Below are 13635 nucleotides of genomic sequence, written 5' to 3'. Positions count from 1 at the left end.
TCCTAGGCATGGGCCTAGCCTAGCCTAGCCTAATCGGTAAAACAAAGCAGACAAGGATATGATAGCTTTAATATACAAAAAGCTTATGTAAATCAATAAAAAAATTCCCTGTAGATAATGGGCACATGACATGGATAACTAATTATTGAGTAAAATATTGGTTAACACAGTTAGGGACAAGGTGGCCCTTACAATAACCATAGAAAATAAAACTAGAGCAATAAGATACATTTTGATTATGATATAAGCTACAATTAAGGGGCAAATATCAATATAAAATTCTAAAGAGGCTGCAGAGCAATAGGCACTCTTGTTTGGGTACTCTGATAGTATCATAAGGAGCCCTAAGAAGGTTGTACTTAGACATTCTAGTTTTGAAAACATGTTTCAGGAAGCAAGCTAAAAATATAAAAATAATGTGTTTTGGAGATTTTCAATGTATACATATATTTTATCTATAATAGTGAAAGTTTAGAAATAACCTAACCATCCAGTGATAATGAATATTACTTCTAATGTAATCTTAAGAAACCAAATGTTCATGAAGAGTTAATATAAACAACTCATGCTATAGGATTAAGGGGAAAAAAAAATGTACCTATAGAATTTTCTCAATAAAGTAAAAGACAAAAGAAATTAGAAAAATACAGGAGGGAAATGATGTGGAATATTAATAGTGGTGGTCATTAAATGCAGTTATGGTGAGTATTATTTCCCCTTTTTCTATTCAGTTGTGTTTTTACAAATTAGCTATAATGAGCATGTATTGTTTTTCAATAGAGACAAACAAAAGAAATCAGAGTTTAAAAACTAAAGAGTAAAATATTTGTCAGGATAACTAATGAACACTCACTGCCAGAGTCTTAGATTTAATCCCAGTTGTGTGATACTGAATCAGTTCCTCCATCAATCGATACCTCTTTTCTACCTCTACAGTTATTCCTTCTCTCTAATTCCAGCAAATAACCTATCTTCTTGGTTAAGACTTCTCCATGTGGAAGTAAATCCCTATGAGTGAGTTTCTTCCAAAGCTAGGCTTGGAGATGGTCCCTGAAACTTAAAGCACTTGACCCTTCCCAGTATGTGTTAGCGTTTCTTGTGTATGGGTGGGACATGTTAGAATGTCAGATTTCATTCTTTTGGTGTTTTCTAACTCTCTATATTGAATCTGCTTGGATAACTATACCCACTAAATTAAGTCACCCTGTAAGGATTGCTGACCACTCCCTCTCTCCAGGCTGCAGCTCTGTCCTTGGCCAGTTGCTTATATTCCCGTCCTGCCATTTAAAACATCTTTTTGTTAAACCTGCTTGTGATGCCCAGAATCCATCCTGCCTTGAATTTGAGCTTTTCAGAATTGTAATGGAGAAGTCTATGGAGGAAGGCATTTCAGAAAGGCTGGGTTTCTTGCCTGGTGAAGGACTCTTTATGGAGCAGAGCATTTTCCACAGCCAAGGAGTCTCCATAAAGCCCTCTTCATGTCCTTGTTCCTCAGGCTGTAGATAAAGGGATTCAACATGGGGGTGACTATTGTGTATATCACAGATGCCACTATTCCAGTATTTGGTGAGTAGGAGGATGATGGCTGAAAATAGACCAGAAAGACGGTTCCATAGAAGAGAGTGACCACTGTCAGGTGATAGCCACAGGTAGAGAAGACTTTTTGCTTCCCCCCAGCAGAGGGGACCTTGAAGATGGTGTGGATGATGTGGACATAAGATGTCAGGACACAGGTAAGAGGGACCACACCTGAGAGGGCTGTTTCAATGAACATCATAACCTGAAAGATATGGGTGTTAGAACAAGCAAGCTTGAGGAGCGGGAGATCACAGAAAAAGTGTGAGATGGAATGGGAGGCACAGAAGGAGAATTGAGACATCAGGCGGATAAGTGAGAAGGCCAGGCAGTGGGAGCAGAGCCAAGATGCAGCCACCAGCAGCAGGCAGTGTTTCGGTCCCATGATTGTGGTGTAGTGGAGAGGAAGGCAAATGGCCACATAGCGGTCATATGCCATCACCGTCAACAGAAAGTCATCCAGCAGGGCGAATGCCATGAAGAAGTACATCTGCATCAGGCACCCAGTGTAGGAGATGGTGTAATGCTGTGTCTGGATGTTCACTAACACCTTGGGGACAATGGTGCAGGTGAAGCAGGTATCAATGAAGGACAGATTGGCCAAGAGGAAGTACATGGGGGTGTGGAGATGAGGCTCAGAACTGATGGCAAAGATGATGAGAAGGTTCCCCAACATCGTGATCAGGTACATGCCCAGGAAGAGCCCAAACAGGAGAGACTGATGCTTCAGCTGCTCGGAGAAGCTCAGAAGGAAGAAGTCAGAGATGCTGGTTCTGTTTCTAATTTCCTTGTAAGGTAGAGAAATCAGAGGAGAATTCTGCTTAAACAAAACCAGGCTCTAAAAATTAGAGGCCAAGCACTTTGGTCTGTTTTTCTCTATTCCCTGAAGAGGTTACTGTGATTCACTGTAATGTGGCTAAAACTCCAGGTGTGCAAATATGTACAAATAGGAAGTGTGTGGATTAAGACTGTGAAGCATCTTGATGGAAGTGTAGTTTAGGTTCTTAATTCCTGTAATAGAAAATTATCCCTGTAGATTGCCTAAATGAGACTGAACTGAGGTTTTTATTGGAAATACTTATGCAAGATTTAATTCCTTTTTTTTTTTTTAACTTTAGAATAACTGTTTCAACTAGATCACCTTATTGTGGAGCTTGTTTTCGGATCATCCATATACTAGGATTTAGTGGACTATACTGGGTCCTTTGATGGTTTACCTGTGAGTGGTCTTTGTGCTTATTGAAGGAGATGTAGGGAGAAACACTCCCTCAGAGAGGAACCAGCTCATACTCAGTGGTCTCAAATTGTGCTGGAGTGCTCTGGCTCCTTTTGCCTTTAAAGGCCATTCCAAAGAGTTAATGTAAATATGAGAACTTTAAAAACTGAAACTCTTAAAAAAAAATTATGAATTAAGGGTACATCATTTTCATTTTTGTCTTGAAATTCAACACCAGTATCTTTGGTTTTAGATCATGAGCTTTCATCATAAGAATCCCTTCTCTGCCCCTTATTCACTGGTTAATTATTTAACTTATCTGGATGTCTGTTTCCTAATTTTTACACTGTGCGTGCACCTATTTCATAGAGTCATAAAGTTATAATTGAATAATATATATTGAGGACAGTCCTTCAATAAGTGTAGTAATAGTCATCATTATTATTAGTAGTTGATGAAATATTGTCATAGTTTGAACTGTGTCCCCCCAAAATACTTGATAACTTGGTTAGGCCATGACTCCCAGTATTGCGTGGTTGTCTTCCATTTTGTGATTGTAATTTTATGTTAAAGAGGATTAGGGTGGTATTGTAACACCCTTTCTATTGTCACATCCCAGCTCCAATGTAAAGGGAGTTTCCTTGATGTGTGGCCTGCACGACCTTTTATCTTACAAGAGATAAAAGGAAAGGGAGGTAAGCAGAGAGGGGGAACGTCATATCACCAAGAAAGAAGCACCCGGAGCAGAGTGTGGTCCTTTGGACCTGGGGTTCCTGTGCAGAGAAGCTCCTAATCCAGGGGAAGATTGATAAGGACCTTCCTCCAGAGCTGATAGAGACAGAAAGCCTTCCCCTAGAGCTGCTGCCCTGAATTTAGACTTCTAGCCTACTAGACTGTGAGAAAATAAATTTCTCTTTGTTAAAGCCACCCACTTGTGGTATTTCTGTTATAGTAGCAGTAGATGACTAAGACAAATGTGAATCAGGAATTTAAGATCCAATGGAAAACATTGGACAATGTGCTTTCCAGCTTTGTTGCTTACATTACTTTTTTACTGTGAGCATTGTTTACCTCCGTTGAGCCTTCTTTCCCTTATCTATAAGATGCAGATAATAACCCTATCTCATAGGTTTGTTGAGGGGACAAATGCTGGAATCAATTGAAGTTTCTTCATGATCAGTGATGTGCAATCAAAACGAGAGATTCCAACTTCTCTGTCTGATGGTGTGAAGGAAGAAATGAAGCAATCAGTCAGGGGCTGCATGTGTTAATGTCATGCTTGTTGAGTGTCCAAAAAAAAAAAAAGAAACAGAACCATTGCTGTCTAGTTGCTTCCAACTCATAATGACCCTATAGGACAGAGTAGAACTGCCCCAAAGAGTTTCCAAGGAGCGACTAGTGAATTTGAACTGCCCACCTTTTGGTTAGTAGCCTGAGCTCTTAACCATTATGCCACCAGGGCTCTGCTTGTTGAGTGTAGTGGTTAAAAATATCCCCTCTGGAGTCAGACAGACTTGCCCTTTCTTCCTGTATTGCCTTGAGGAAATCACTTAAGATTTCTGGGCTTCAGTATCCACATCTGTTTAAAAGGAATAATAATAATGTCTGTTTTATAGATTGTTTAAAAAAAACAATCTATAAAACAGATTGTTTATGAGGACCAAATTAGACAATGATTGTTAAATATTTTAGAACATAGCTGGCACATAATAAGTACTCAATATTGTTATTAATAAAATGCGGTGCCTTGTCCTGTGTCATTGAATCCTGGTCACTGTCTGAGGTTTGTGCTTGAAAATTGTGAGGTATATCAAGTCATCATCATAGTCAGCATTCTCACCACCACCTTTGAATGGCTATGACTATACTAAAACCTGCAAGTGGCAAAGCATTTGTTTTGGCATCTGGAAACCACAGGAACAGATGTTCAGATAATATAATAATCAGAGCCAAGTATTATTAAATGTATAATGTGAATAAACAAGTCTATCTTACATAGTTACTCACTGGCTCAAGTTTTAAAACAAGAAAAGATATGACTGGATTTGGTAAACTATATATAGATGTAGAAGAATAAATTATGGGTATTGAGCTGGTGTGGGGCCTGAGAATAATTCTGGGAACCACCCGTGATCTATTGGACTGCAGACAAACTGTGCTACGTCGTTACACGGTTGCTAGGGTCCTAGTCCATGAAGAGAATTGGAGGAGGGTAGCCTGAGACATACTCTACACAATGACCTCAGGCTGGACCATTAGAGACCTGCTGAATATGAGAGATCAGTACCCCTTATGGTGATCAGAAGAGCCAGGAAGAAACAGCAAAGAGGGAGGAAAGAAAGAAGGACAAGGGGGAAGAAGAGATAAGCTCTATGGTCTGTGTATGCACGTGTGCTTAGGTAGATTCTGCTCTCTATCCCCATCCTCATGCCTCAGTTCTTACCTGGAGATGCTGATCAGACTCAGACCCTTCCACTACTACCATGGAGATTGGATGCACTGTCCTTTTGACTCCCCAAGAAGACATGGCTGGAGTTGCAGAGCCCTTCCCTCTGTGCAGCAGCAAAGACTGAAAACTCAGGACTGGATCTACATCTCAGGCACAGGAGCCAGAATGGGCTGTTGACTTTTCACATGGAGTGTCTCCTGGGACTCAATCCCAGACCTCCTAGTTAGAGAAAAGATGGGGCAATTGTCCAACCTCCCAGCTGTCCCCTCTTGAGTGTAGCAATATCAGAGCATAGCAGTATCAGAGATGCCTGCATTCAGAGTGACCATGTGGGATCCATGGTGGCACTAGTGTTGGTATTTTTTTCCTTGGATGAGGTGTAAGTTAGATCTGTCATTCCCAGCCATAACTTTGAGCATAGCCCTGCCTTGATATGGAGTCCACAATTTCTAATTTGAACTCAGCCTTCATGGAAGAAACAGCATTTTCCATAAAATAAGTAAAAAGAAAAGAATAAAATAGGTCAGCGATTACAATCATTGCCTTCAACTGCCATGTTGTCTGTGACCCAGGGAGCAAGATAGGGCCAATACAGTATATCTGTCAGGGTGTTGCTGTGGGGAGGTCTGGATTTATTTATTTTTATGGTAACTGTATCTTACATAAAAAGTGTGTGTAAAACATATGTGCTGTTTAGCGAATGATGATAAAGTGATTCTCATTCTCATGTGCCCACCACTTAGCTTAAGTAGTGTATGATTAGCTTGCATGGTATATGACTCAATCTTTTGGAAGCCCACTGTGTGCCTGGGTCTGATCACTTTCTTTTTCTCTCCCACTAACCTGACTATTGTGTAACATTCATTTGTTTTTCTTTACAGTTTTACCACTTAAGCATATATGCATAAACCATATAATCTCTATTTTTGCCTTTTATTATTCTTATATAATGGACGTATTCCCTGTAACTTGGTTATTTTTCTCAGCACTATATTTTGATGTTCATTCATGTCAATGTATGTAGCTATAGGGCGTTCATTATTACTGCTGTCTGGTTCAGGTCAACAATTCCCTATGGTAAACATGCATTGCTGGCTGTAATTTGCATTTTTGATTTTTTTTGATGTGGAATTGTATGTATGTCCTCTACGACTGTTCCAGCATTTCTGGGGCAGCATTCCACCATGAAACACAGTATTTCCACAGCAGAGTGAGTGGATAGTCACATTAAGTGGGACTGATAAAGAGTATAAATAGCCTTATGCTTGTTCAGATCATGTATTGTGCTAAGTGAGTTTGCTGGAAGCTTTTGAAAAAACTTTCTATTGTCAGAGCTTTTGGTTTTGATAACTGTAGATATTCTGTTGGGTGTGTACTGGTATTTCATTGTCAGTATTTAAAACTAATTTTTTTTTAAAGTGAAGCATAACACATACAGAAAACCTTATAAAGCATAAATATATCACCCAATGAATTACGGCAAACAGTTGTACAACATCACCCAGATCAAGAGGTGGAACATTTTCAGCACCCCTGAAGTCTTCCTTGTGCCCTGTCAATCTTACCCTATTCTCCTACCGAGAGTTACCTTACCACTGTCATATTTCTAACATTATATTTTAGTTTTATTTATTTATTGATTAAACAGACACCATTTAAGAGCTGGTTTTTTAATTGTGATAAAAATACGTAGACCATAGCATTTGCCATTTCATCATTTTTTACCTGCATAATTCAGTGACATTAATTACATTCAACACGTTGTGCAACCATCACCATTATCTATGTCATATTTTTCCATCGCCCTTAGTGGAAACTCAGTGACCTGTAAGGAATGACTGGCTCTCCCCTCTCCTTCTTACCCCCTGGTAATCACTAATAAACTTTGGACTCTATTGCTTGTTTTAAATATAACAGCTTTATTGAGATATGATTCACATACCATGCAATTCACCCGTTTAAAGTGTACATTTCAATGGTTTTTAGTATATACACAGAGCTGTGTAGCCATAATCAATATCAATATTAGAACATTTTCATTACCACAAAAAGTAACTGTGTACCTATGAGCGATCACCCACCATTTCTCCCCAAGACCTCCATCTCTAGACCACATTAACCTACTTTCTGTCTCTATGGATTTGCCTATTCTGGATATTTTATATCAATGCAGTTTTTCAATATGTTATCTTCTTTGACTGGATTTTTCACTAAACATGGTATTTTTAAGGTTTACCCATGTCATAGCATGTATCAGTAATTTATTCTTTTATTGCCAAATAATATTTCTTTATACAGATACAGCCCATTTTGTTTACGCATTCATCACTTGATGGGCATTTCAGTTATTTCCACTTTTGGGCTGTTATAATAATATTGCCATGGGCATTCTTGTACAAAGATTTGCATGGGCATATTTATTTTTTAGTATATATGTATATATTTATTTTTGAGTATATAGGTATATAGGGTCGCTATGAGTCGGAATTGACTTGATGGCACTGGGGTTGGGATGTAGGAGTAGAATTGCTGGATCATATGGTAACTGTATGCTTAAACTTTTGAGGAAATGTTAGACTGCTGCAGCCTGTGGATGCACACTTTCACATTTTCATCAACAATGTACGAGGGTTTTGGTTTCTCCACATCTTCTCCAGCACTTGTTATTATGTGTCTTTTGATTATAGCCATCCTGGTGGTTGTGAACTGGTATCTCATTGTGGTTTGATTTGTATTTTTCTAATGGCTAATGGGCCTGGTGGTACAGTGGTTAAGTGATACGGCTGCTAACCAAAAGATTGACAGTTCGAATCCACCAACTGCTCCTTGGAAACTCTATGGGGCAGTTCTACTCTGTCTTCGAGGGTTGCTATGGGTCAGAATTGTCTCCATGGCAATGGGTTTGGGTTTTTTTTTTTAATGGCTAATAATGTTGATCACCTTTCCTATGCTTATTGGCCATTTGTATATCTTCTTTGGAGAAATATGTAGTCACGTCCTTTGTTCATTTTTAAATTGGTTAGTTTCTCTTTTTGTTGAGTTGCAGCCCTTTACATATTATGGATATTAAGCTCTTGTCCGTATATGGATACCAAATATTTTCTCTAAATCTGTAGGTTGTCTCTTCACTTTCTTGATAGTGTGCTTTGATGTGGAAAAGTTTCTAATTTTGATGAAGTCCAAAGTATCTAACTTGTCTTTTGTTGCTTGTGTTCTTTGTGTCATACCTAAGAAAACATTGCCAAAACCAAGGTCATGAAGATTTATAGCTATGCTTTCTACTATGCTTTATTGTTTTAGGTCTAACTTTAAGGTTTTTGATTCATTTTGAATTAATTTTTGTCTATGTTGTGAAGTAGGGATCTAAATTTATACTTTTGCATGTAATCCGTTGTCTCTGCACCGTTCATTAAAAAGACCCTTCTTTCCTCAATAAATGGTTGTATCATCCTTATCAAAAATCAATTTACCTTAGATGTATGTGTTTATTTCTAGGCTGTCAATTCTACTTCAAAATATTAGCAAGTCAAACCCAACAATGTATAAAAAAATTATACACCACAAGCATGTGAGATTTATTTCACATATACCAGGCTGGTTCAATATTTGAAAATCAATAAATGCAATTAATTACATCCACAGAGTAAGGAGGAAAAATCATAAGAATCATATGATCATATCAGCAGATGCAGAAAAAGCATTTGACAAAATCTACCACCTGCACATGATAAATACTCTCAGCAATGTAGGAATAGAGGTGAACTTCCTCAACTTCATAAAGATCATCTACCAAAAATCTACAGCCGAGATTACATTTAATGGTGACAAACTAGATACTTTTCCCTTAAGAATAATTTAAAACAAGATGGCAGCATACGCAACTTCATGCTCCTGTTTCCCCAGAACCAACTTTGTCAGGACTCTGGAAATCAGTCCGAGATTTTCATCAAATAGGCAAGTGCTGAATCAAGAAGAAAGCCACTTCAGGATAGTAAGAAAGCTTGGTTGTCTGTGTGCCCTCACCCCACACCCTCTCCAGCTAGGTGGCCATCTTTTTTTTTCTTTATTAATTTTCTTTGATTTTATTGTGGTAAAATATATATAACAAAACATTTGTCATTCTAACAATTTTCAAATATACAATTCAGTGACACTAATCACATTCACCATGCTATGCAACCCTCACCACTATCTATTTCCCAAATTTCTCATCACCCCAAATAGAAACTCAGTACCCCTTAAGCAATGGATCCCCTTCCCCCCCAGCCTCTGATAACCACTAACAAACTTTTGCCTTATGCATTTGCCTATTCTATATATTTCATAAAAGTGGGATCATACAATATTTGTCCTTTTAAAACATACATTTTTATTATAGAAAATTTCAAAAAAATTTAAAAGCAGCAATAATAGCATAATGAGACATCATGTAACCATCACCTGACTTCAACAGTTTTTAAGTCATCTGTACCACATTATTTTGTTTCGTATGTATCCCCATACACTCCCCCATTCTGGAATACTGTGAAGCAAATTCTAAATGTATCATTTTATCCATAAATATTTCAGTATGTATCTCTGAAAAAAGACTCTATCTTAAATCAAAACCACAATGCCATTAAAAAAACAGTTGTCATGAACTTGACTCTGACTCATGGCAACCCTATGTGTGTCACAGTAGGTCTGCTCTATAGGGTTTCCAACGGCTGATTTCCCAGAAGTAAATCACCAGACCTTTCCTCCGAGGCCCCTCTAGGTGGACTCGAACCTTCAACCTTTTGATTAGTGGCCAAGTTGTGTTAACCGTTTGTACCATCTAGGACCTCCACAATACCATTAGCCCAACTAAAAGATAACAATGAGTATTTAATTTCACCAAATACCTAGACTCTGTTCAAATTTTCCCTGTTTGTCTCATATTTTAAAATAGTTTATTTGTTCAAATCAGAATCCAGATAAGGTCCATGTGTTGCAATTGGTTGATATGACTCCTAAGTCTTGTTAAGTTTACAGGCTTCTCGTCCTTCCTACTTTCGTTTTTTTAAACTTGTACTGTAGTTGTTAAAGAAATAGGTTGTTTACCTGAAGAATATGCCAACTGGATCCTGTGGTGGTGTTTGTCATGTTCCCCTACCCACTGTATTTCTTGGAAAGTGAATTATATCTACAGGCTGGATCAGATTTAGGTTCAAAAAAATTATTTTTTGAAAGAATACTTCCTAGGTGGTGATGTCCTTCCCAGGTGGAACATACTGCCTGATTGTCTTTACTTTTGTGATGTGACCAGTTAATAATGATGATCTTTGTTGAGATGCTTTAATTCATTGAGGGTTGCAGAAATGGTGATATTCTTTTTCTATCACTCTTTCTTTATTCATTAGCTGCTTTCCTTTTAAAAAGAATTCTTTCCCTCATGAGCTATTTGGTTACCTGGGGTATAGTTCATATAGGAAAGGTGGTATAAGTGCTTGGTTTATCTTTTTGGTCAGTTCTCAAAATAATGATTTGATTTTCTAGCAACCTCCAGTGAACAATGAGAGTTTTTTTTTTTTTAATTCATTATGAACTTGTGAATTTAAACTAATTTGATGTGTTTCAATTCATTGCAGTTATTATCTTCACTGATGCTCAAATTACCATATATTTGGACAATGAGAGCCTCTTCATGTTGAGTACTGCTCTAGGGTAGGTGGCAGTCTTAAAGCTTTAGCAGTGTGCATTCTCAAAGAGGAACCCTCATCTCTGGTTCTGGAGAGGGCAAAGCAGACTTTATTTGCAAATATAGTGAGTGTTGTTCTAATCTGTCTGAGGTCTAACCTGAAGGACTGACATGAGGTGCTTATCACTGTTTGGCCTATCTCAGAGATATGCAGAAGAGAAAAGCAGCAAGAAATGCCTGAAAACTGTAATCATCTAAGCCACCTGGGCTAAACATTCCTATTGAGGCATACAATAAATGCCTAAGGACTGGAAGAAGAAAACAGAGAGAGAGTTTCTTTGGGAAATTAGAGCAGTCAAAAGCACTGCATATATTGGGATATTTATATATAAAAAAAAAAAAATTAAATAAAGCCACATGCATTTCATGGGGCAAGACACATGCTCAGAAAATACCCAAAAAGATGCTATGCTTTCACCTTAGGTTGATCATTAGGCTCAGTGCAAGCCTGAATAAATGTTGGAGTACCCTATCACAGAGCTAATCTGAAAATATTGGGAGAATCCTCCCCCCTCCCTTGGTATTTAATGAAATCTCTGTCAAAAAACAAGTTGAACACAAGCTAAAGAACAGAGAATTCAGTGTCCCCACATGACTAGGAAGGCAGTCTTTGAAAAAATAATGAGGGGAAGTCACTAAACAAATGGATTACTACAGCCTTCAACAATACAAAAACCCAGAAAACATTGAGGAAGAGGAAGAATCTGATTTCCAGAATTATCAAATTATATTCTAATGTTACAGTTTCAACAAACTATCACAGGGATACAAAGAAAATGGAAAGAACGGTTAACTCAGAAGAACAAAATGAAATGACACATTTTTCCTTGTGGAAGCCCAGATAATAAACTTACTAGACAAAGACTTTAAAAGACAGTATTAAATACCCTCAAAGAGCTAAAGGAAAACACGGACAAAGAACTTCATGTATCAGGAAAATGATACATGAAGAAAATGAGAATATCAATAAAGAGATAGAAACAATAAAAAGAAACCAAACAGAATTATAGGCTCTGAGAAGTTCAATAATCAAAGCAAAAAAATTCACTGGAAGGGTTGAACAGCAGATTTGAGCAAGTAGAAGAATCAGCAAACTTGAAGATAAGATGACTGAGATTATTGAGTCTCAAGAGCAAAAAGGAAAAAAAAAAAAAAAAAGAATGAAGAAAAGTGAACAGAACCAAAGTAACATGTGTGACACCATCAAGTGGATCAATGTACCCAATATGTGAGTCCTAGAAGGAGAAAAGAGATAGAAAGGGACAGAAAGAATATTTGAAGAAATATGGCTGAGAATTTCCCAAATTTGATGAATGATAGGAATTTACACACTCAAGCTCAACAAACTCCAAATAGGATAAATCCAAAGATATTTACATTGAGACACATTACAGTCAAATTCTTGAAAACCAAAGACAGAGAATCTTGAAACCAGCAAGAGAGAAACAAATCATCACATACAAGAGATTCTCAATAATATTAAGCATTGACTTCTCCTCAGAAACCATGGAGGCCAAAAGCAGTGGGATGACATACTTAAAGAACTAAAATAAAGAAAAAGAAGGTGGAAGGGGGAAGCTCTTGACCAAGAATTCTATATCTGACAAACTGTTCTTCAAAATTAAGGTTGAAATTAAGGCATTCCCATATAAAGAAATTCTGAGGGGGCCTGTTACCACTACAAGAAAAGGTAAAGGGGTCCTTCAGGTTGAAATGAAAAGACATTAGACAGTAACTCAAAGCCATATGAACAAACAATGATCTCTGGTAAACGTAACTTCATTGCAAACATAATGGCCGCTTTTATTATATTTTTGGTTTGTAAACTTACTTGAGGGTCAGCAAAAAAGAGGAAGACCCTCAACAAGATGGATTGACACAATGGCTGCAACAATGGGCTCGAGCATAACAGCGATCGCAAGGATGGCACAGGACCAGGAGGTGTTTTGTTCTGTAGTACATAGGGTCACTGTGAGTTGAACCTGACTCTATGGCACCTAACAATAACAACAAACTTGCTTATTATGTACTACATTATTTAAAAGACAAATGCCTAAAAATACTTATAAATTTATGTTACTGGACACGTACTGTACAAAGATGTAATGTGTGACAAAAACAACATAAACGGAGGGTACAGCTGTATAGGAACAGAGTTTTTTTGCATGCTTCTGAAGTTGATATTAATTCAAACTAGATTCTTATAAATTTACAATGTCAAGTACAATCTCCATGGTAATTACACACATAAATATATGTATACAGAAAAGGAAACAAGGGAATCAAAATTATTCACTACAGAAAATCGACTAAAGACAAATGAAGACAGTATTGGGAGACATGGGGGACAAAAAAAGGTATAAGACATACAAAAACAAATAGCAAAATGACAGAAATAAATCCTTTATCAAAAGGCTGCAATTGGCAGAATGGATTAAAAAAAAAATCCAAATATATGTTATCTACAAGAGACACAAATAGGTTGGCAGCGAAAAATGGAGAAAAATATTCTATGCCAATAATAAACACAAAAGTGAACTGGGTGGCTATATTAATATCAGACAAAATAGGCTTTAAGTCAAATAATACTATAAGAGAAAATGGAATACATTTTATAATGGTAAAAGGTCAATTCATCAGGAAGACATAATAATTACAAATATATATACACCTAAC

At 37.3% G+C, this 13635-nt stretch overlaps 1 protein-coding gene across 1 annotated transcript; it reads right to left on the bottom strand.

Moving 5' to 3' along the window:
* Positions 1–1426: 1426 nt before the first annotated feature.
* LOC126082481 (olfactory receptor 1G1-like) lies at positions 1427–5318 on the bottom strand. The gene is made up of 2 exons (XM_049894988.1): positions 5235–5318; positions 1427–2392 (listed from the first exon to the last, which is right to left on the bottom strand). The coding sequence occupies exons 1-2, from the start codon at positions 5316–5318 to the stop codon at positions 1427–1429; spliced, it is 1050 nt and encodes a 349-aa protein (XP_049750945.1).
* Positions 5319–13635: the final 8317 nt, after the last annotated feature.

This window comes from Elephas maximus, chromosome 9, assembly GCF_024166365.1.
Source record: "Elephas maximus indicus isolate mEleMax1 chromosome 9, mEleMax1 primary haplotype, whole genome shotgun sequence".
Taxonomy (NCBI): domain Eukaryota; kingdom Metazoa; phylum Chordata; class Mammalia; order Proboscidea; family Elephantidae; genus Elephas; species Elephas maximus.
This window is presented reverse-complemented; position numbering and strand designations above follow the sequence as displayed.

What these genes read in the sequence shown, in the direction of transcription:
- LOC126082481 (XM_049894988.1), bottom strand. Translation starts at nt 5,318, where the DNA reads ATGTCTTCTTGGGGAGTCAAAAGGACAGTGCATCCAATCTCCATGGTA. An exon ending in AGTCTGATCAGCATCTCCAG is followed by an intron (nt 2,393 to 5,234) that starts GTAAGAACTGAG and finishes TTGTTTAAGCAG; the next exon opens with AATTCTCCTCTGATTTCTCT.